The sequence below is a fragment of the Tachyglossus aculeatus genome, chromosome 17 (genome assembly GCF_015852505.1).
Source record: "Tachyglossus aculeatus isolate mTacAcu1 chromosome 17, mTacAcu1.pri, whole genome shotgun sequence".
Taxonomy (NCBI): domain Eukaryota; kingdom Metazoa; phylum Chordata; class Mammalia; order Monotremata; family Tachyglossidae; genus Tachyglossus; species Tachyglossus aculeatus.
The window spans coordinates 23,993,923-24,018,677 of NC_052082.1; the positions used below are offsets into that span (position 1 = coordinate 23,993,923).

The 24,755-nt window shown below is 40.1% G+C and overlaps 1 protein-coding gene across 3 annotated transcripts in view; it reads left to right on the plus strand.

Moving 5' to 3' along the window:
* ABCC4 (ATP binding cassette subfamily C member 4) overlaps window positions 1-24,176 on the plus strand; it is a 228,512-nt gene extending 204,336 nt beyond the window's left edge. For 2 of the 3 annotated variants that reach the window (XM_038759284.1, XM_038759286.1), the window contains 4 exons: window positions 6,090-6,262; window positions 7,727-7,832; window positions 19,152-19,286; window positions 23,383-24,176. In XM_038759284.1, coding sequence (XP_038615212.1) covers window positions 6,090-6,262; window positions 7,727-7,832; window positions 19,152-19,286; window positions 23,383-23,490 — 522 coding nt within the window. In that variant the 3' untranslated portion in view covers window positions 23,491-24,176. The remainder of the gene's footprint in view (window positions 1-6,089; window positions 6,263-7,726; window positions 7,833-19,151; window positions 19,287-23,382) is intronic. The other variant, XM_038759287.1, reaches the window with a different exon arrangement.
* Window positions 24,177-24,755: the final 579 nt, after the last annotated feature.

A 24,755-nucleotide genomic window follows, 5' to 3' on the forward strand; every position in this document is an offset into this window, starting at 1 on the left:
AGGTAACTGAGGCTCTGAGAAGTTAAGTGACTTGCCCAAGGTTACACAACAGACATGTGGTGGAGCAGAATTCGAACCCATGACCTCTGACTCCAAAGCCCGTGCTCTTTCCACTGAGCCACACTGCTTCTCAGATTCAACCAACTTTATTTTCACAGGTGGCCCCAGTATCTTTAAGAACTGCTCAAGGCAGCAGAATTTGCTTAGCGATTACCAGAATCTTAGTCTGTTAATTGCTTGAATGCTTTTTTAAGGGCTATGGAAACAATATAGGGGTTTGCATGTCTTTCTCTGTACTGTTCCTGTGTCTATTGCAATGTATTATTAATTGTTGTAGGATTTTTTAATCATGAGTTAAAACACAGGACTGGGAGTCAGAGGACCTGGGTTTTAATCCTGGCTCTGCCACTTGTCTGCTTTGTGACCTTGGGCAAGTCACTTAACTTCCCTGGGCCTCAGTTCCCTCATCAGTAAAATGGGGTTTAACATTGGGAGCCCCAAATGGGACATGGACTGTGTCCAACCTGATTAGCTTATATCTAACCCAGCACTTAGTACAGTGCTTGGCGCATAGAAAGCACATAACAAATAACATTTAAAGAAGTGCTCTCAGATCACAGTTTGTCTTAAATCACAGCAGGGCACAATGGGAATGATCTTTGCTGCATACGAGCTACAAGTTGTGATTCATTCATTCATTCAATCGTATTTATTGAGTGCTTACTGTGTGCAGAGCACTGTATTAAGCGCTTGGAAAGTACAAGTTGGCAACATATAGAGATGGTCCCTACCTAACAGTGGGCTCACAGTCTAGAAGGGGGAGACAGAGAGCAAAACAAAATGTATTAACAAAATAAAATAAGTAGAATAAATATGTACAAGTAAAAAGACCTGGGTTCTAATCCCAGCTTCGCAACTTGTCTGATGTGTGACCTTGGGGAAGTCATGTAACTTCTCCGTGCCTGAGTTATGTCAGCGCTGAAATGGGGATTAGGACTGTGAGCCTAATGGGCTGATTAGGTAAACCTAGAGCTTAATACAGTGCCTGGCACATAATAAGTGCTTAATAAATACCACAAAAAATGTTATAAAAGCATTTAACATCATCAGCAGGCCTCAAGTTTGGATAAATCATGGATGAGAAATGAAACTAGAAGGTATGGATGTTGAGGGGAATGCTTGGTATGTTAGATTACACATCCCTAGTCATTAAGAGGGTAATTGTTATAAGAGTTCTCTAAGAATCCTGTTGCCATTGTCACATAGAGAATACTTGTTTTGAATGGATCTCTAGTCTGACCAAATAGTGGTGTTTCTTTATTCATGTGTCTTCTTGTCGTTTGAAGGATCTTTTTCCAAATTACAAATTTCAGGTCTGAAAGTATTGCTATAATTTGAAATGAGTGACCATGGTTGTAGAATCTTAGGGTATCTTTTCTGGAAGGAAGTAGCAGAATTGATACTCTTCCTCAGTGGATTTGTTGAAGCAGTCCTTTTTGAAGTGAAAAAGATAGGCCCCTTTCAAAAGAATTGTCATAAGTAGGTGTGGATTTAGGGGTTTGGGAGGTTTTTTTATTGAATAAAATAACTCTAATTAAGGAACTGATTACTAGGTTGTATTTAAATTTGGTAAAATTGGATTACAAATATAGACAGCTAATTTTAAAATTGGGAGTTTTATTTTAGCTTCTAGTTTCCTCATTCACCTACAGCAGCATCTGCAGGGCAAGTGTTTCTTTGGTAATTGTAGCTCATTCTGGCATTCGCAAGTGGCGTGAATGGTGAAATAAATAGCTCCCACTTGACACAGTCTGGAAATTAATTCATGAAACTGAACTAAACAGAAACATAACCTCAATTTAATATCAAGAGCTTTAAGCACTAAAATATAGCCAGGTTGTGGGAGGATCAGGAGAGGATCATCAAACCACCACGCCTTCTCACAGTCAGATCAACGGGAACAGAACCCTGGAAGCTTTGGGATGTGCCAGGGCTTGGCTATGGGAGTTAGCAAGTCACAAGAGAAGCAGCTCACAGCAGGGCTGCAAGATAGACAGAAAGTTGACATCAGACTTTTAACACCGTCTTTGACAGGCATTTGAATGGGCAAGATTTGAATTGTAACAATTTCTTCCATTTTCTTAATTATAGTAATTTTGGTATTTGTTAAGTGCCTACTATGTGCCAAGCACTCTCCTAAGTTAATGCTAGGACTAGATATACGGCACTCACAGTCTGAGGGAGAGAGAGCAGGAATTTAATCCCCAATTTGATGAGGTAGCTGAGGCACAGAGAAATTAAGTCACTTGCCTAAGGTCACACAGCAGGTAGGGAGCAGAGCTGGGGTTAGAACCCAGACCCCTACTCTTTCCACTAGACCTTGCTGCTTCAGCATTTTGTGTCTAATTGGAAAAAAGATGATGACAGATCTGTTTTCAAAGGAAAAATTTTCCAATGTTTCCAGTTCTGTTAGTGTACTTGGAATGCATGGAAATTGAGACCTTAGGCAATACCATTACCGGGTCAAATCCAGAAGGGCTTCATCTTGCCCAGTAGTCTGTCTCGGGCTGTGATAACAAGTTGCTTGAAGGATCTGTGTGGTGGTTACACTCCTTGACATCCATTCCTGGTAAGGGATTTATTCATTCAGTCAATCATATTTATTGAGCTCTTACTCTGTGCAGAGCACCGTACTAAGCGCTTAGGAAGTACAAGTTGGCAACGTGATATTATCATAAAATGTCACTAGCATTTCCCATCTAGGTGCCTAATTTTCTCCCTAGGGACCCGATACGTTCTACTAATACAGAAATGTACCCAAACTACTCTTGAACCTACTGATATTTTCAACCTATACTACTTCCAGTGGCAACAAAATCCCTTTTCTAACTCTGCAACATGCTTATCTTGAACTATCATCTTCAAGCTTCATGAGGTTCTTTTGGTGCCTGTTGACCCTGTCGTCATGAGATTTGGTGAACAGTAATCCCGTGTTCTCTGCAACTTTCATGTAATTTATCCAGCTTTGTTGGCCCTTCCTGAGATCTAACAAATAGAACCACACAAGACAGGACTCCCATGGTTTCTTACGGTGTGTTACTTTCTAGAAGCCGTATGATGTAGTGTATAGAGCAAGGTCTGGGAGTTAGAAGGTCGTGGGTTCTAATCCTGGCTCAGCCACTTGTCTGCTGTGAGACCTGGGACTTTAAGGCCCTATCAAATACAAGTCCCAATTCTTCATTCAGTGATTTCAGTCTGCAAGGGGATGCAGAAATTATCTTTCAGGGCAAATGATTCCAGGTACTTAGTAAACAGTGTGGCCTAGTAGAAAGTTCATGGACCTGGGGGTGAGGGGACCTGAGCTCGAATTCCAGCTCTGCCATTTGCCTGTTGGGTACTTTGGGCACATCATTTCTCTTTGCCTAATTTTCTCATCTGTAAAATGAGGACTTCAATACATAGTCTCCTTCCAGCTTAGACTGTAAGCCCTAGGTGGGACAGGGGCTGTGTCCAACCTGATTATCTTCTATCTAACCCAGTGCTTAGTATCATGCTTGGCACATAGTAAGCACTTGACAAATACTATTATTGCTATTATCATTATTACTAATATTGTTACAGAAAACCTGAGGTCTAAAGTGGCCCAAAAGTTGACCCATCCTTTTGTTGTTGCTGTTGCCTATTTTAATTGTGTAGTACCTATTTTAGGGCCACCATTGATTATCTTTTGACCTGTCATTTTGAGATGTGTTGACTCATTGATCTTGTTATTGTGATAATGTATAATCTAAAGCAGCACATTGTCTCCGTTGAATGTTCTCATCAAAACAGATATTCATGGTAATCTGCTACCACCTAATGTGGTAGTCTGTGAGATCATTTTAGAGGATTAAGAGATTAGTTACATATAACCACGATTCTATAAAGACAGATTACCACAAAACAACCAACTTTGCCATAGCCCAGCAGGAATGGAGTTAAGCTTGAGAGTAAAGCACTGCAATTTTCCCATTTCCTCCATGAATTTACAGAGTCAGAGAGCCCAAAAGAAATGGTCTCTTAATCAGCCATCTGCCATGGGATTAAAATTTGCTTAGGACCTCAAGAAAGGTTTCAAATCTATCTGTATTTTTTATTTTCCCTTTTTTCCTGGTTTTCATGGGAGTCTCTGACCCGAGATACTCCCCCATATTTTTTAATGGTACTTGTTACTATGTGCCAGGCAATATGCTAAGGATTGAGGTAGATAAGATAATTAGGTTAGACAGGGTCCCTGTCCCATGTGGGGCTCACGATCTAAATTGGAGGAAAGAGGATTTAATCTCCATTTTACAGATGAGGTAACTGAGGCCCAGAAAAATGAAGTAGTGACTTGCCCAAGGTCACACAGCATTCATTTATTCAATCATATTTATTGAGCACTTACTGTGTGCAGAGCACTATACTAAGTGCTTGGAAAGTACAAATCAGCAACATATAGAGATGGTCCCTACCCAACAACGGGCTCACAGTCTAGAAGGACAAGCACCACAGCACAGCAGACTTGTCACAGCAGACAAGTGGGGAAGGCAGGACTAGAACCCGGGTCCTCTGATTCCCAAGACCCTGCTCTTTCCACAAGGCCACACTGTTTGTCTGTGAGCCCGTTGTTGGGTAGCGACCGTATCTATATGTTGCCGAGTTGTACTTCACAAGCGCTTAGTACAGTGCTCTGCACACAGTAAGCACTCAATGAATACGATTGAATGAATGAATGACACCACATTATGCTGCACACATACTCAGTAAAATATAATGTCATAAGCAATATCTAGTTTTAGTGTTCTCTACTGCCATCCATGTTGCTGCTACCTGCCTCATGTAAGCACTGCAGTCAGCTCTGCTCTGAGTCCATGATTCACTTAATGGATCACCCCTATTGTGCCACCATCTTTGAGAATGGCAACAGCACTGCTTTCTTTGAGCAAAGTGGTGAGATTGAATTAGGATATATTTGAGAAGGGTTGCATAATCACCATCTTCAGAAGGTCCCAGCTACCACCCCCCTGGCATGCACAGTTGGTTTATATCATGTACCATCTGAGGTTGGAACTGAGTCTACCTTTGTGGGACAACGTTTTATGTATTTCAATGGATGCTTGTATTCTCATAGCCCAATAATGTGAGTTGAGAAAGGTAGATTTTAAGGGATATATAAAACTTGTCAGGCCTAATAATTTTCATGTGTGTGTTATCTCCCTTTAGACTGTGTGCTCTTTGTGGGCAGGAATTGTATCTACCAATGGCATTACATAGTACTTTCCTTAGTACAGTGCTCTGGATACGGTAAGAGCCCAGTAATATCATTGGTGGATTGATTGGTGAGTGTAATGAAAATATATGTGTGCATGTGTGTGCATCCACACACACAAACAAACCCATAATGTTCTTTTTTTCTTTCCAAAAAAAGATTCAGAATTTTTCCTACTTAGGTGTTTGCACTCTAGCTGTTATTATATTGAATTCTTATTTTTCATTTCCTGTATTAACCCAAATAAGGACCTCTCTTGTTTTCCAATCCTAGAGAAAAAAGAAGCATATTCCTAAGAGGGAAATTACTCAATTTGCTAATCTTTCCATAAGATTACATCTTCAAAAATCCTTGGATCCGACAGTTACTTTTTCAAATAAAACATGAAGAGCAATCAAGGTTTTCTAAAATCTACCCAAAGAATTATTCCAATTATAGAGGTCCTTATAATGATGTTAGCCAATTTGTTGCTAAGCAGTGAGATTGTCATGACGAGTCTTGTAAGAAAGTCTGAAGTGAATAAAGTGATGCATGTTAATACTGTCAAGGAATCATGTAACTACCCCATAAAATCTGTTCTCTCAAGTTAAAAATTTCTGTTTTGACGTCATTAGGGTGCTCTCAATTATCATTATTGGGAGTAACCTAGATAGATCCTGAATCATTCATAGGCTTGGGGTGCTTTGAACAACTTCTCCTCAAGGAAAGGATTTTGGAAATTCCATACTTGGCTAATATTCCTGTTTTGATAGTACTTATATTGCAAGGTAAGATTTAGCATTTGCTTTCGTATCTCTAGGTGCAACTAAAAGAAGCTGTAGAAGATCTTCCTGGTAAAATGGACACTGAGCTGGCAGAGTCAGGATCCAATTTTAGTGTTGGACAGAGACAGCTAGTGTGCCTTGCCAGGGCTATCCTCCGGAAAAATCGAATATTGATTATCGATGAAGCAACAGCAAATGTGGATCCGAGGTACAGTACAGTAGTAGTGTCCTACAACTTTCAATGGTTTCATTGTTAAAACATTTGATGGTGTGCCAAATTATTTCTGAAGTTTGGGAGTTGGGGTTGATCTCTTAGGTCTTCTAATGACATTACTAGTTCTTGAAAGCAGAAGTGAGAACTGTATTTGCTCCATGATTTTAGTAATATGATGAAAAATGATAAGTACCCTTGTAGAGCCAAGTAGAAGCTTCTCTTGTATAAAAGAGCATAAAAGGCCTGAATTCAGCTGTCAATAAATGCAGAAAACTGGGGAGAATATACTTTTCTGCTACTTTGGTGTAACAGTTATTATCTTCAGGTGTATAAATTTTGGCTTTTGGCTTTTTTTCCTCTTTTTTCTAATCTTGGGCTTTTGTCTTTCCATTTTACATTTTTGAAAATTCTCTGCCTGAAAATGCATTTACGCACAATTGCTAAATGTAATTAGAAACCTTGACTAGAAACCAAGAGTCTTGTGTAAGCTGGCTCTAGGTTCAGTTCATTCAATCACATTTATTTAGCACTTACTGTGTGCAGAGCACTGTACTAAGCGCTTGGGAAGTACAAGTTGGCAACATATAGAGACGGTCCCTACGCAACAGCGGGCAATCTACTTGAATCACAAAACGTAGCTATTCTTGCACTAGCTGAGTTCTCCTGTATTCTTTCCCAAAACTTTGAACACCTTAAGTCATTTATGCAAGTAAATTTAAAAACTATATGGATCAGTAATTATTTTAATGATCTATCTTTATGTATCTGTCATATTTATTGAGCACTTACTGTGTGCCGAGACTGTAATAAGCACTTGGGAGGGTATGGTACAACAAACCTAGTAGATATGTTCTTTGTCCACAGTAAGTCTCATTTTTGTATTAATCAGAAAGTAAAATAAAAAATCTCAACTGCCGTAAGTAATTACTGGCTGGCTAAAACACTATTGAGATATTCCATTAGGCTTCCTAGAATATTGTTTTAGATCAAATTTTAAGTATGCGTAATTGTAAGTTCTCAAATTAATAATTTAATCAACTTGTACTTCCCAAGCGCTTAGTACAGTGCTCTGCACACAGTAAGCACTCAATAAACATGATTGAATGAATGAATGAATGAATGAAGTAATTAAAAATTATTATATAAACTCCATGTAATTCAAGTGCCTATTACAAAGTCAATCTTAGCTCTATCTATTATAACGTAAATTGAGTGTTAGTCAAAGAATTCCTCAAAATCCTTTTTTATATTTCATAAAGAGCCCTGCTTTATGAGATTCCTGAGAAAGCAACAATCTGTAACAGTACACAATTATAGTTAGTATATAATTTGAGGGGACATGTTCCATGGAATAAACAAGGTATTTTAAAAACTAATTTTTCACTTGACAAATACATGTTCTGTGTTTCTAAAACTTATGATATTTATCTCCATTTTTTTTACCCTTGTTGATTTCAGAACTGACGAGTTGATTCAAAAAACAATTCGTGAGAAGTTTGACCAATGCACTGTACTGACCATTGCACACAGGCTAAACACCATTATTGATAGCGACAAGATAATGGTAAGGATATTAGTGGCTACTGCAGTAGTAATCATAGTTGTGCTGGATAAACAGTCAATGATAAACAGTCTTCTGAGCCTTTTGGTAAACCTGACTAGGAAAGTGAGGGAGAAGGTGTCATGTATAGAGACCAGAAGGAATAGCTTTAGGGGGTGAAATTAAGGATTTCCTCTCTTGTGCAAAGTGAGAGGATGCTTAAAAATTGGTTAGGGATTGGGTGGCAAGTGAGTACTTCGTGTGACCTACCATCAGAGCAGTCATTACCTCTCTGCTCCCGCTTCTGACATCTTAACATACCCAAAAGAAGTGGTTTGGGGAGGAGAGGAGCTAGTGACCGCACATAATGCTGCTGCCCAGGAACATGCATCTTCCTCAGATAAACAATGAGGAAATAGATGGAGGTTGCTCACCCTTCCTCAGCTAGCCGAATTCATTGGTTTGCCAGCCCTCTGCCATCAATTCTAATTGTTTCCATTCATTAAATCCATGAGCTGGAAAGGATCCCTGGGAGGGACCTTTCCACTCTTTGTCCACCCTGCATACAGCTGCATATATCATCATTCTAAAAAATCATTTGGAACTCACTGTTCTCCTCACAAGCCTCCACACCTTTCCATTTCTCATTACATGAAAACAAAAACTTCCAGCCGCGGGCATCAAGGCTCTCCATCAGCTGTCTCCCCCTTCCCTACTCACTGCTTTCCCACTACATCTCATTCATGCTTTTCATTCCTCCCATACTAAACTTTTAGTTATTCCTCACTCACTACTGTAACCCTGATTCATGTCTGCCTTTCCATGTAGAACTACTTCTCCCATTTTTTAAAAAAAATTTTATTCATTTGCTTACTTGGGTTTTTAATTATTTGTGTCACAGGGCCAGTTTTTGACTGTGGGGAAAAAAGGAGGTCAAGAATTTAAGGAAAGATGTTGACTGGGAGAGGACAGGCTTCAAAAAGATCGTAGGTCATAAAGTCACCATTTTGGCTCTTCTCAGCCCTGACAGAAATCTCTCAGGCCTTTACAAAGGCCTGGGATGACCAAGGCTGAGTGCCCAGCCCAAAAAGCTTTGGGGGTAAGGACTGCATCTGGTCTGATTGTAAATACCCCAACACTTAGAATAGTGCTTGGCACATATTAAGTGTCTACACATACCACATTACTGTTGTTATCAGTATTATCACTATTATTATTAGTAGTATTAGTATTATGATTGTTGTACTGTTTCCGGGAAGCACCTGATTTTCCATGGTAAAGATTTTTCCTCTGGTGGCCATTGCTTTGGGGCGGGTGTCTCCTGACTCAGGCTCGGTATAAATCTTTAGGTCTGTAGGGAAGAGCAGCTGATCACCCAGGAGTCTTTCCAGTATCAGTGAAGCTATTTCATATTTGTTTTAGTTTTTCAGTCATTCCTTGGTAATGTACACTTTTTATTATTATAGTACCATGAAATAGAGGAGCAGTGTGGCTTAGTGGAAGGAGCACGGGCTTGGGAATCTGAGGTTGTGGGTTCTAAAACCAGCTCCACCACTTATCAGCTGTGTGACTTTAGGCAAGTCCCTTCACTCCTCTGTGCCTCAGTTACCACATCTGTAAAATGGGTATTAAGACTGTGAGCCCCTCATGGGACAACCTGATTACCTTGAATCTACCCCTGTGCTTAGCACATAGTACATGCTTAACAAATACCATCATCATCATGAAATAACTAAAGGTTTAGGAATGACTTGATGATAAAAGGGTATGTTGTTCACCCCTTCTCTCACCTCCCCCTTTTCCCATTCCCCCCGACCTACCCTACTTGAGAGTAAGATATTTTAAAAAGCATTAAAAACCACTTTAAGAAACACAAGCAGTTGAACCCCTTGATGTTTGAGAGAGCAGAAAAGTGCAGGTTGGGACTTGAAAAGTGATGCTTGCTAATGAATGCATAACCAGCAGTATTGTCATAATAAAATCATGTAATTGCAAGTGTTTTAGGTGTAATAATTAAATTTTGCTTCACTGGTGAGTACTTCTGTACAAAAGACTGAGGGATATGGTTTTGTTTACTGTCACTAAATCAAACAAAAGACTTGTTAGGAAACAACTGTGATCTAATTAATAGCTTTGTTTTAATGTTCGCTCTCCAAAGGGATTTGCCCAGTTTTGGTTCATTAAGCAACATTAATGTGTTGAGTTTAGAATGCTACTTTATAAAAATGTTCTTTCAGTTGAAACCTTATTAACTGTGTACTTATGACAGCTCATTTTAATCTCCCACTTTTGCTCAGTTGCTGAAGAACTATAGAGCAACATAGACAAATTAGAAATTCTCTTTCTCCTAATACTCATCACTATCTGAACATTAAATACAGCTCCCATGCTGTAGTTTGGGGATTAGCTGGCTAATTGCAATCCTCTTGTCTTTCATCCAATAACCCAGACCTTTCCTTTGAATCCCAGCATGCCTTAGTCCTTGAAGCAACTCCTTGAATGTGCAAAAAGAGTTTTACTTTCCCCTCAGTAGAGCAGGGATGAATCCTGACCCCAAAGTGTGGTAATGTCGTTTGGGGCTACCCTCCCACCTCTCCTGTCCTCTCCCCACATCTCCAGAACCCCAGTAGAGAAACATTCTGTTCTGGGAGCCAGCCCACCCACCCATGGCAGCAAGGCAGGGTATATGAGCCTAAAGACCCTCTTCTCCCATCTGGCTTCACCCATTTTCTCATCAGGGAGATCCCATCCAGTGAGATTCAGAGTGATAACATACCACCTGGCTCAGGGATGGAGCTGAACACTGCTCAATCAATCAATCATATTTACTGAGTGCTTATTGCATGCAGAGCGCTGTGCTAAATGCTTGGGAGAGTACAATATAACAATATGAGAGTTGGTAGACATGTTACCTGCCCTCAATGAGATTACATTCGAGAGGGGAGATAGACATTAATATTAATAAATAAATTATGGAAATGTATTCATATATTAATTCAATCATATTTATTGAGCGCTTACTGTGAGGCTGAGAGAGCGGTGAATAAAGGGAGCAAAGGGCAAAGCAGAAGGGAGTGGGGGAAGAGGAAATGAGGGCTTAGAGAAAGACTCTTGAAGGACATGCGCCTTCAATAAGGCTTTGAAAGTGAGGAGAGTAATTGTTGATCGGATAGGAAGATGGAGGGCATTCCAGGCTAGAGGCAGGATGTGAGCAAGAGGCCGGCGGCAAGATAGATGAGATTGAGGTACAGTAAGTAGGTTGGCATTAGAGGAGCGAAGTTTGCTCAAATCAGCCAGTCACCAGTGCTGGCACATGCATATTTATTCTCAAGCCATGTCTTGCTGAGTTCAGCCCCAAAACCTTTGAGCCAGGGGCGGAGTATCCCCTCCCAACTTGTTGGCAAATATGAATGAGTTTTTCCTTAGAGAAAAAAGTGTGGATAAGTAATTGTGACCAAGCCGGGGAAGTCACGAGCACTGTGGTGGCTGAACATATATCCCAGTTTAGCTAGGACAGTCATAGATTTTTGTAGGCTGCCCCTGGCAACTTTATAAATAGAAAATATCCCAAAATTGTGACTCTTGCCAGTTTCCTGTCTTGCACCAATCCCCAGCTGCTCCTGCCCACTTTAATGCCTCCACATCCAAGCTGGAGCAAGTTCAGTTATGTGGTGACTGACTTTAAATTCTGCATCATCCTGGCACTTAGAGGAAAGATATCCCAAAAGGCTAGGGGATTTGAATCCTAAATCTTTCCCCCCAACCATCCCCTTCCCCCCAGCCTGCCATGGTCACTGAGAGGGAAGGAAAGTGCATTTAAGTTTGGGATGCGTCCCAGGATACCAGGTTTCAACAAAAGTTACATGTCAGTCTACCTACATGGAATAAAAAGGAATGGACTAAAAAGGATTATTAACTGTTTGCTCCATTCCATCTAGAATAATAATAGTAAGAATTGTTGTATTTTTAGCACTTACTGTATGCCAAACACTAGACTAAACGCTGGGGTAGATACAAGATAATCAGATTAGTTGCATTTGCTATCCCACATTGGGAAGGAGAATAGGTTTTTCAGTGCCTATTTTACAGATGAGGAAACTGAGGCACATAAAAGTTAAGTGACTTGCCCAAGGTCACACAGCTGCCAACTGGCTGATCTAAGATCAGAACTCAGGTGGCCTGACTCCCAAGACTGTGTCTTTTTCCTCTTTCCCAGACATAGTTGGCCTCCTAAACTGAATCATAGACTTCACAGCCATCCTTTTGAATTTGAGATTTTTATTAGAATTAATTATGGAGAAAAGACCCAGAGAATTAAACTAGCTATTATGGTCAAAGAGATTTCCTGAACATTTGGAGTAGTTCCATTTATTAGTGACCACATAATGCTGCTTATCCTTGGATCTATAATTGTCACCTTCCCATAAACACAGACCCTCTATTGTTACCTGAAAGGACAACAAAGGAGTGTTCAAGAATCAAAAACTTAGACTGTGTATATTTATGTGTATATATATTCCCACCTTTTAAAAACCCTTCGCTAAGGGACATTATTTATCTGTAACGCCGCTGTCATTATAGTTATATTGTTTTTCTTTCTCCCCAAATGTCGAGAGGTTTATTCCAGTTTTTTCAGAAAACGAATCATAATTTATATATGTATATGGAAAAGGACCCTCACCTAACAGTGTGTAAGAAGCTAGATATAAATGAAAACAATGTGGTAATGGAAGATTAGGGCCAATTCAAAAACAGTAACAGGCCCTGCACTTTACTTCATAGTTACTTTTTCGGTCAAATGTGTATGTCTGACTATATTTTGACCCTCCGGAGCATTATCTTTTAATAATAATAACAGCTATAAAAGGAGAGGGAAAAAGAAGGTGGATAGGCTTACACACAAGTTACTGGGTGAGTTTTTCTGCATACATTTCCTGAAGTTTATTCAAAAAAGGCTATTACAGAATCAATTAATGAATCTTCACTGAGCGGTCAGTCAGAATTTATTGATTACTTACCATTATTATTACTATTTACAGAGCACTGTACTTAGCACATGGGAGAGTACATTGATTTCAGAAGACAGGATTCCTGCCCTCAAGGATTTTATAGTCCAGCAGACTTATCCCAAGGAAACAGGAAATGGTGAAGCAGCACCATCCCATTTGACAAAATAGCATCCTAGGCTAGTACAACCTGTCCCACCTTTCCTAGTACAAAAATGTCTTGTCCTAACTAGAAAAGCAGTATTGACCTAAGGGAAAGAGCATGGGCCAGGGAGTAAGGAAACTTGGGTTCTCATCCCTGTTCTGTCACTTGCCCACTGTGTGACCTTGGGCAAGTCCTTTGACTTCTTTTTTGTCTCTGTTTCCTTGTATCTGTAAAATGGGGATTTTTTTCTCCATAGAGAAGAACTTCTGCTTTTAAGCCCCTTCCCTCTCTCTCCACTTTTAGGCCTACTAGTTTGGAGGAGAGGTGAAGTGACCCTTTCCTAGGGCACAGATTCAATATGATTGATTAATAGCCTCCATATTCCCCTTGACCTTTGGATAATAATAATAATAATAATAATAATGGTATTTGTTAAGCCCTTACTATGTGTGAAGCATTGTTCTAAGCACTGGGGATCATACAAGGTAATCAGGTTGTCCCAAGTGGGGCTCACAGTCTTAAACCCCATTTTACAGATGAGGTAACTGAGACACAGAGAAATGAAGTGACTTGCCCAAAATCACACAAGTGCAGAGCGGGGATTAGAACCCATGACCTCTGCCTCCCAAGCCCATGCTCTTTCCACTAAGCCACTTTGTTTTGTTCTCTGTCTCCCCCTTCTAGACTGTGAGCCCATTGTTGGGTAGGGACCGTCTCTATACGTTGCCAACTTGTACTTCCCAAGCGCTTAGTACAGTTCTCTGCACACAGTAAGCGCTCAATAAATACAATTGAATGAAGCCACGCTGCTTCTCTTTGGATGGTTTGGATGGAGTAGCTTGGATCTACTCCAGTGTTTAGTATAGTGCCTAACACATAGTAAGCACTTAAAAAAACAAGTAATGTATCTAGCTTTCCAATTTCGAATGATCAGAACCTGTACTGGGGCAGTGAGGGGGCTGCATCATTCTCTCCTTGCATCTTTGTGAGACCAGCAGGAATTTGGTGAAGGGGCAAAAAGAGGAAGGCTGAGGAGCTGTGAAGCGGTGGTGGCCGTGGCTTCCTCTTCCTGGAGCTGTGCCTGGGTCTGCACCCCCTTAGCTTGGCCTAGTGCGTAAAGCACAGTCCTGGGAGTCAGAAGGACCTGGGTTCTAATCCCGACTCTGCCACGTGACCCTGGGCAAGTCCCTTATCTTCTCTGTGCCTGAGTTCTCATCTGTAAAATGGGGATTAAGACTGTGAGCCCCATGTGTGACACGGACTGTGTCCAACCTGATTAACTTGTGTCAGCCCCAGTATTTAGAAAAGTGCCTGGTACATAAGTGCTGAACAAATTCCATTAAAAATAATAATAAAAAAAAGCCCTGCCTCTCCATCAGTTGCTGTTCCTGCCCACAATGAGCACAGGGCCTGAGCCTGAGGACCAGTATTTTGGCCAAATTCCCTGCCCACCCCACCCCATTCTCAGGCCCTGCTAAGTAAACATGTCAGTGGAAGGCTAATAATAATCATAGTTGTAGAATTTGATAATCACTTTCTATGTGCTGAGCAATGAACAGACAGTTCTTGTCTCACATGGGGCTCACAGACAAGAGGGAAGGGGGAACAGATATTCCACAGTCGAAGGAAAAGGAGGAACAGGTTTTTTAACCCCTTTTTATGGATGAGGAAATTGAAATCACAGAAGCTATGACCTACCCTTGGTCACATGGCAGGCAAGTGGCGAGCTGGGATTAAAACTTGGTTCCTTTGTCTTCCAGTCCTGAGATGGCTAGGAAGCTACTGAGATGTTTTCTGGCTTTCTTAAACCTTTGGGTCTATCTAAAAATAAACGTCTTTTTCATCAGTAAAGAGCAGTGATTTATATTTTTTCCTTGAGAAAATGAAACCAAGTTTTCACAATTTGAGATTTTATTTTCAGCAGGCCATGTTGAGAGAACTTTTGTTAATGCTTCATAGTTTACTTGCAACTTTTGCAGAAATTAGATTCCATAATTTTACATAGTAATTTGGTCCATTATATCTGTATAGCTCTTAGTATGAGAGAGACCTGTATTTAGGGAATTTTTTTCTTTAATTTCATAAGGAGTAGTTGCAGTCTATGGTGCTGTACTTAAGGAAAATTACACATTCAGGGCTTCTAAATTGGAATGCTAAATTATAGGACATTTTAATTATTATGTATAAATGACAGATTCAATTATTCTTAAACTCTTTTGAGAAAGCTTCTCTAATGGGGATTGACTGTAGTCAAACAGAAGATTACCATGAAAATACTCTTCTTGAAACTTATTATATAATCTGAATTATTTATTATGGGAATGAATTAATATAAATAATATTTGAGAAGTAATATAAATAACGGGATTTACAAAAACAGCACTTGTTTTGGTTGGAAGCTTGCAGTACTTGTTACAGATTAAGAATAATTTATTCTAGGCATGTTCTAAATTCAGTACTATTAGTTGATTTTGTAATGGTTTTCATTAGTTTTTTTTTTATTATCCTTAGTAATAAGGGATGGGAAGAGTCTGAATAAATGAAACACAGAAATAATACAGATTTCTCATTTTAGTCAAAATTTCAACCTCTTTGGTACCAACATAAAGTATTTTCTAACCAAAAGTGCTATTAAGCTGAAAAATGAGTAGGTTTAAGTTGCATTTTATCTCTTATAATTATGATAATTGAGGCCTTTTTTCATCAATCAATCGATGGTATTTATTGAGCAGTTATTCTTTGCCAAGCACTATACCAAGTGCTAGGGTAGATACAAGATGATTAAATCTGACAGGCCCAGTGCCACTTGGGACATGCAGTCTAAGTAAGAGGGAGGACAGGTATTCAATCCCCATTTCACAGGAGAAGATATTGAGGGCTAGGGAAGTTAAATAACTTGCCTAAGGTCACAAAGCAGGCAACTGCAGGATTATTCATTCAATCATATTTATTGAGCGCTTACTGTGTGCAGAGCACTGTACTAAGCGCTTGGGAAGTACAAGTTGGCAACATATAGAGACGGTCCCTATCCAACAGCGGGCTCACAGTCTAGAAGGGGGAGACAGACAACAAAACAAAACATATTAACAAAATAAAATAAATAGAATAAATATGTACAAATAAAATAGAGTAATAAATATGTACAAGCATATATACATATATACAGGTGCTGTAGGGAGGGGAAGGAGGTAAGGTGGGGGGATGGGGAGGGGGAGGAGGGGGAGAGGAAGGAAGAGGCTCAGTCTGGGAAGGCCTCCTGGAGGAGGTGAGCTCTCAGTAGGGCTTTGAAGGGAGGAAGAGAGCTAGCTTGGCGGATGTGCAGAGGGAGGGCATTCCAGGCCGGGGGGATGATGTGGGCCGGGGGTCGATGGCGGGACAAGCGAGAACGAGGCACAGTGAGGAGATTAGCAGCAGAGGAGCGGAGGGTGCAGGCTGGGCTGGAGAAGGAGAGAAGGGAGGTGAGGTAGGAGGGGGCGAGGTGATGGACAGCCTTGAAGCCGAGGGTGAGGAGTTTTCACCTCACCCAGGTCCCTTGACTCCAAAGTCCATGTTCTTTCCAGGAGACCACACTACTGTTTGCATGTGTACCCTCTGATAGGATGCTAGGGAGTTCCACAGTACCCACAGTTCCACAGAGAGAAGTAGCATGGCTCAGAGGAAGGAGCCTGGGCTTGGGAGTCAGAGGTCATGAGTTCAAATCCTGACTCCACCACTTGTCAGCTGTGTGACTTTAGGCAAATCACTTCTCTGTGCCTCAGTTACCTCATTTAAAAAATGGGGATTAAGACTGTGAGCCCCACGTGGGACAATCTGATAACCTTGTATCTATCCCAACACCTAGAACAGTGCTTTGCATGTAGTAAGCGCTTAACAAATGCCATCATTATTATTATTATTACCCAAAAGACAGACATTATAGGGAAGAAGTTAAAGACCTGAATTCTCCATCATGTAGATATTCAGGCCATGAATACTGGAAAGTCTCTCTATGTATGCCAGTACCACAGGAATTACATGCAGGCTGTCTTAACTCATTCTTTAAGTGTCACTGACAAAAAGAAGGTGGAATTTCCAGAGCTAATCTGTGTACCAAGGAATTCTGTTGGCATCCTTTCCCTGGTTTTCCAAGTACACTCACTTCTGCCAAAACGTGTGTTTTCACTATGAGTTTTGGCTAGAAGGCTGTTAGAGAATTAATGAACGTTCTTCCAACAGTGCCAGTGTATTGGGATGCATTGTGGCCCAGCGTCAGAAGAAACATTTATGAGAATCCAAGTGATATTGGACATGGGTGTGTGCAACAGTACCAGTTTTTCTTAACACTGTGTTTTGCAAAAATACCCCACATTAGAGGAGAAGTGGGTATATCACTAAATTTGAGAGCAGATTTTAGACATGTCAGTTGCTTTCATGTCCTCTGAACATTTTGTGCTTCTTCAAATGAAATAGCATTTACCTTTCACATCCCCTCATGCAGTTGTGCTGCTTTCCCATAATAGTGATCCCAATGGCAGTTTTAGAAAATTTAGCACTTAACTATTTCAGATATGGTGTGGCTTAGTTGAAAGACCATAGGCCTAAGAGTCAGAAGACCTTTTGGCAGTTTAAGCCTTCTGTCTTATCCAATTGAGAAGCTGTATGATGTAGTGGAAAGAGCATGGGCCTGGGTCTTAGAGTACCTGGTAATGATTCCAGCTCTGCCACTTACCTGCTTGATGATCTTTGGCAAGTCGCTTAGCTTCTCTGAGCCTCAATTTCCTCAACTGTAAAATGAGGATTAAATAGATTGTGAACCCCATGTGGACAGGGGCTGTGCCTGGTCTGATTATTTGTATCTACCTACCCCAGTACTCAGTAACGTACTTGGCACATAGTTTGCATTTAACAGATACTATTACAGTTGTTATTATAGTGCTGGATCTATCAGCCTGATTACTTTTTCTTGAAGCTGCATAGTTCTGCTGTAATGGGTCATCTCTTTGTCCAGGTGCTGTGACCTTTCTCTCCCCCTTTTAACAGTTTAGCCTCTATAGTCAGTGCCATGACTAGGTATTTTATACCAAAGTCCTCAGTCACTCACCTCTCTTTCACCCTCAGTGCTCCCATAGAGGGAGAATGAGCACTGACTCTAACAGTGCTGCTCATTCATTGCCTTTCCTTTCCCTTTCTCTTCCTTCTCCCATGTGTAATCTCTCCCCAATGGTCAAGCCATGGGGCCTGAACTGATCATTCATTCATTCATTCATTCATTCATTCAATTGTATTTATTGAGCACTTACTGCGTGCAGAGCACTGTACTAAGCACTTAGAAAGTACAATTTGGAACAGATAGAGACAATCCCTACCCAACAACGGGCTCACACTCTAGAAGCAGGGGGACAGACAACAAAACAAAACAAGTAGACAGGTATCAGTAGTATCAAAATAAATACGTAGAATTATAGATATATACACATCATTAATAAAATAAATAGAATAATAAATATGAACATATATACACAAGTTCTGTGGGGCAGGGAGGATGGTAGAGCAGAGGGAGGGAGTAAGGGGGATGGGGATACAGTCCTCTAGTCACTCCTATCTGAGCTGCCCAACTCACCCTTTCTTAGTTACAGCTCTGCCCACAAAATTAAAAGCTGAGAATTTTTCTTTCTCAACCTGACTCCAACTGTGAAACAAACAACCAAGTTTTCTGATTTTCTACATTCCATAAAAGTAGACCTTCAAAAGGATATTGTCTAGATGACCCCATTCCTCAAAAATTGCCTAAGGAAAATGATTTGAGAAACAATTTTCAAACACAAACTCCTATGGATTTGCTTCAGGAATAATAGTAATAGTCATGTTCCTTAGAATGACCCATTTATATGCTCTGTGGACCTGGAATCAAAGAGCAGGCTGAAATGCCTTCTATGTCCCATTTCCCTCCCATTCCCCACCGGTTTATTCATTGTCATATTTATTGAACTCTTACTGTGTGCAGAGCACTGTACGAAGCGCTTAGGAAGTACAAATCGGTAACATATAGAGACGGTCCCTACCCAACAACGGGCTCACAGTCTTTCTAGAAAATCAGGCCATCAATACAACTGAATGTCTTATCAAAGTTTACCTCTCAGACCATCTTTTCTGTGCTTTTCTGAAGCAGTACTGAACACTGTGGTTTAATGGGTTTGATTTTGCTGAATGCAGGTTTTGGATGGAGGAAGACTGAAAGAATATGATGAGCCATATGTTTTACTGCAAAATAAAGAGAGTCTGTTTTACAAGATGCTGCAACAAATGGGAAAAGCTGAAGCTGCTGCCCTCACTGAAACAGCAAAACAAGTAAGTGTTTCCGAGGAGTCGTAATTAAAATTTGTCTCAACAGGTCACTTTTCACTCTCATTCATTCAATTGTATTTATTGAGTGCTTACTGTGTGCAGAGCACTGTACTAAGCGCTTGGGAAGTACAAGTTGGCAACATATAGAGATGGTCCCTACCCAACAGTGGGCTCACAGCTTTGGGTATTGTAACAAATACTGTGTGCTCCACTATAGTTAGGGGCCTGTCAACTTTTCAGTTATAAACCTCCATACTCAAAGCTCCATAACTAGGCCTTAAAAATATAACCCAAGTTAAAACCAGTCTTGCAAAGGCTTATCCAGGGAGGCTGCAGGTCTTTATGTGGGTTGATGACAATACAAACTTTTAGGAAGATTCACACTGTAAAAAGATGTTCCCACTGTGAATAATTCAGATTATTGCTGTTTGAGATTCATGGTAACCACATTATTTTTTAAGAGCTCATGTGAAAATTTGCCTTGAAATTTTTTGACAGATACAGCATTTTAGGTAATGGTCATGCAGAGAACAGATGGTGATAAAATCACAGATATATACAATACATTGAAAGTATGTTCTTTAATCAATTAAGTACATTTTTATTTGGAAGTTAAAATGCTTTGAGAAAAAAACTACAAAGGTGAACTCCTTTTTTTTCCTACACCTACCAAGAAAAGATCTTATCTTCTTGGGCAAGTTCTTATCTTCTCTTAAATCACCCTAATATTCTTTCAGATTTGCTTTCCAACACAGATCACAATCATTTAATGTCCTTTCAGGAAATAGTCATTGTATTACTAGGTAAAGCCTGGTGAGGGATGTGGATTCTGCTTGGATGATTTTAAAGTTTTACGTGCATTGGTTGGTCTGTCAGGTGGCTGGTCAGATGACTTGACACAGACATGTCTGTTTACTGCAGGCCTAACCCCTGTCTGGTGCCAGACGCTTTGTCTAGTTTCATCTAGTCCATCTATTCATCCATTCCAGCCCTGGTGATGGTACCCCATTCTCCTCCCCTCCCGAAGGCTGAGCATTCAATTCTGCAGTATCCCCACTCGGGATAGGGGGGAGTGAGGGTGGCGGGGGGTGGGGGTGGGGGGAATGGGCAGGCATGGCACCGGTGGGGGAGAAGCCGGATGAGAGAAAACTGAAGAACTAGATCCAGGGATTTTCCCGCACCATTTCATTCCCACTTCGAAACCATGCCGGGCTTGCTGCCACAGCAGACAACTGTACTGCTGGCTATCTGGCTGTCTGTCACATTGCCACCCAGTCCTCACACCAGCAGGAAAGAAACCCAAAAGGTGACCTCCTCACACCAGTACAGCCATTCTGGCACTTACTGTTTTGCCGATGGAGTGATCCAGATGGCTGCAGCTTACCGTTACCCCTGGTATTGTCATCTTTGGAAATGAAAGGGTTAAAAGCTACATACACTCATGTACACGGGCCAATCACCCGGGGCAGGCAACAACCTAAATTTTGTCTCCGACTAAAGTCCTCATCATTAAACTGATAGTGGTAAAACCGGGCTCCAGAGCCCTCTAAGAATTTCACATTTCAAAGCAAATAGCAAAAACCCCTAACAGATTCTATGAAAGGCATGGAAGGCCAACGTTATTATCCCCTTTTGACAAACCAGGAATCTGAGGCACAGTGAAGTATAGCGACTTGGTCAGAGTCTGACCAAGTAGGGGAATTTGGGTTCCCAACCTCCCCTCAGTGCTCCACCTATCAAACCTTCGTTCTTTTTATCCTGTATGTACACTTGCAATTTTGATGAGGTCTAGGGGTAGTATTAAACTCAGTGCTCTGCCTAACAGGAAAGAAATTGTAGGGGCCAAACAGGTGACCTCATCCACTGAACTGACTAATAGTTTCCCTGAAAGCCCTGGTACGAACCCTAGTTCTGACATGTTACATAGGTTAACAATTTCTTTCTGCATGTTGTACTATAGAGTAATAAAAAAATTAACACCTAGTGATTATTTAGGGCTTTATTTTCAACCTACTTTTCATCCTCTGATTAATCCTGTAACATAGGCCACTATTACTATGCCATTTTAAGATGAAGCAATTATAATAAGGAGAGGTTAAGTGACTTGTCCAAGGTCAGCATTGAGTCATGGAGCAGAGGTGGGACTGGAGCTCTCTGGCTGTGTTTAACGTTGGAATTAAGGTCTTTTACCAAGACAGTTGAGTCTCGTTGGAGTTTGCGCTGGTTACTGATCCACTGTCAGCCTTTTGTAATTCTCCCCTCTTTATGGAGATTCCATAACAAACCAAATGCCAGTCCAGGTTAATCATTTTTAAGAGACGTTGCCCATCTTGGCGATTAAGGCATCTGGCAATCATTAGTTTCAGGAGTATTACTCGAGTCTGCACCAGATTTCTTGGAGGGCAGCATGTTTATTTTAGTAATGGTATCGTGCCCGGTGAACAGTGGAAATTCAGCTATTTACTCCTGTGTTGCTGACTTTCTCCTTAAACCATCTAAAAGTCTGTTTTGATAAACCCAAATCAGCAGCGATTTGGGACTCCCAAATCATTCATCGCTCACTCATTACAGTAGGAGCCACTTTGAAGAAGTTGTGGTGAAATTGTGCAGGCCTTATAAGGAAAATCCAAGAAGGTTTCTCCTGCATTTGCATTACTGAGGTGGCCTCTCACTACAGCATTTGCGCTTTTCAAGGATTCTTATTAATTTCTGTTTGGTAAAGAAACACGTTTTTCTATTCTTCATGAGAAATCTATTAATGAATAATAAGCTATAATGAAATAGCTCAGGTTGCCAAAACTATATCCAGCTTTTAGTGGGGATAGACTTACATTTACCTTAAATCAAATAATATGTTTTGCAAGGAAAGATTTTGTTAGGATGAGCATGTATGCCCCCAAAGAGGAAACAGAAAACAACACGTGATACTTAGGTTTCCTACACACCATTGGATTCTTTGTTTTTAAACCAGATGTTTACAACATTCTTGGTTGCATATAAAGTCCCATATCCCCAAATATGACTGTGTTGATAGCACTCACAAATACCTAAAGAGGCATGTTTCATACAAAAGGTTCAGGTTAGTGGTAATATGGGACTTAGCTTTTGACTCGTGTCAGCCTTAGCTAGATGGTGCTTTTTCTGTTTTAAAGACTCAAACAAAACTTTTCATATTCTTTGAAAAAATTACATTTGAAGTCCTTTTTCACCCCCAAAGCATTTTTTTAGATAAGAGCTCACAAATCTTGACATTATTCCATTTTGTTATGTGCATCTGTCACGGAACAGAGATATGATACAGCTACTAAAAACTGATGATTGTGGGACAGTGAAACTTGACAGCATTTCATTTCCTTTATGTTCTGATTATACATTTATCAGGAAACCTGTATCTCTTCTAGTTCAGCTAGAAATTGGTAGAATTCAAGAACTCAAAGGGCAGGCAAAGAACTGTCCTATTATTTGGTATCATCTTACATTTTAGAGAAGTTGCTTGGTTGAGTCATTGTTAAAGCTTTTGCTTCTCTTTTCATTATTGTGGTGCAGTATCCTCAGATCACATTTTTATAGGTCCTATAACTGCTTTGCAGCACAAATTAAATGCCAGGAAATTTCATACGTGTGCCCCGGAGTTTCAATGCTTGTCAATCATAGTTTATAAAATATAGGGATTACAAGCTGATATTAACATCCATAGCCATTGTATTCATTTTATGTGGGAAAATGAGAAATCCTTGTGCAGATGTTAGCTTTCACAGCCTCTTTGTCATCCCGTTTTTAATTCATCACCATGTTTTGAGCCAGTAAAATGAGTTTACTTATCAATTTAATGCAGTGATAAAATACATCTATTCATCTGAATGATTGGAACAGAGGTGGATCTACAGGTTGTATGGGATTGAGCCCCACCCTGCCGCAGATCCTACTGTAATGACCCTAATTTCTCAATGGAACGAGTAACCATCCTGAAACTCTGCCTTAACTAGTACACCTTTTTAGATTACCCTAGAACTGTTGAAAAGCAGTGACTTTTGAATTGAATCAGTGCCTAATAGTGCTGAGCTAAAAGTGCCCTTGTGCTTATATTTTTCTTTTTTAGGTGTACTTCAGAAGGAATTACCCAGAAGTCACCCAGAATGGTCAAACGACTAGCACCACTTCAAGGGATGCTTCGCCAGGATTGATTGTTTTTGAGACGGCATTGTGAGCCCAAGGAGGCAAGAATGTTCTGTATCAAGTGAAGCTTTAATCAGCTCAACACTAATGGCATTCACAGTGATTTTGCACCCTAAGACTATATTGCATTTTTCTTTAGCAAAAAAAAGTAAATGTTCAATTTATAGTAATTTCTGAAATTTTTTTCCAGCTTCACCCAGTAATTTCAAGTGCTAAGACTATAGAGATGGCTCATTTTTTATTTAAATGTCACAATTGCAGATTTGTTTTCACAACCAATTTGGAGGTGTGTGACACCAATTAAAAAACTACCAACAGGTTCATGTGCCTTATCAGAATTTAAAGCCAAAGTCCCACATACAGGGTACGTACTGAATTCAAAACAGAAACTTTCTTTTTTACTTTTTCAAATTAGTGTTTTCAAATAATATCAGGGATTCTACTTGAATGCTGCGTGAAGTTGCCACTTGTCTTGCCATTTAGTTTTACTGTGAGTAGAACTTACATGTTATTAAATACCCTCAGTTTGAAATAATGTCCCTAGTGAAGAGAGTATAGGAGAAAACACCCATGCCTTATCTGTGCTTTGTTAGAAGCACTTAGATGTAGTTTAAATATTTTTATCTTTAATATGTTTTCCTTTTACTGTTAGAGTGCATAGTAGCACTAGCAAATTACTTTTAGGAAGGTTACAATGCACACTTCAGTTGTTAAAGAAAATCATTTCTTATCGTTTCAATCAATTGTATGTATTGATTGCTTGCTTAGTACAGTGTGCTGCACACAGCAAGCAATCAATACATACAGTTGATTGATTGATGAGAGAGTTGGTAGGCACAATCCCTGCTCTCAAGGAGCTTACAATCTGTTCACACCACTAGAGTAAGAAACAAAGTAATGTGTGCTCAAGTAAATAGACCATGTATTTGATCTAACTGTGGAAGTGATGAACAATGTCTTGGTTAAATCATTCATCTTTCAAATTGGTCAGAGTTATATTAATCAATCAGTACCATTTATTGAGAGCTTACTGTGTGCAGAACACTGTGCTAAGTGCTTGGGAGAGTACAGAAGAGTCGATAGACACATTCCCTGCCCATTACAAGCTTACAGTCTAGAGGTTACAAAGGGAGAATGATGCCTTTCATTTAATATGCTGCGGTTTCAAACTGAAGTCAAATAATGGTAATGTATTGTCTCAAAACTCAGTTTTTAGTCATTATTTGTAGGATGGTTCCCAAAGAATTGCATACGTGAATCAAGAAAAATCGACCTGTGATACATGAATAGGCCTGT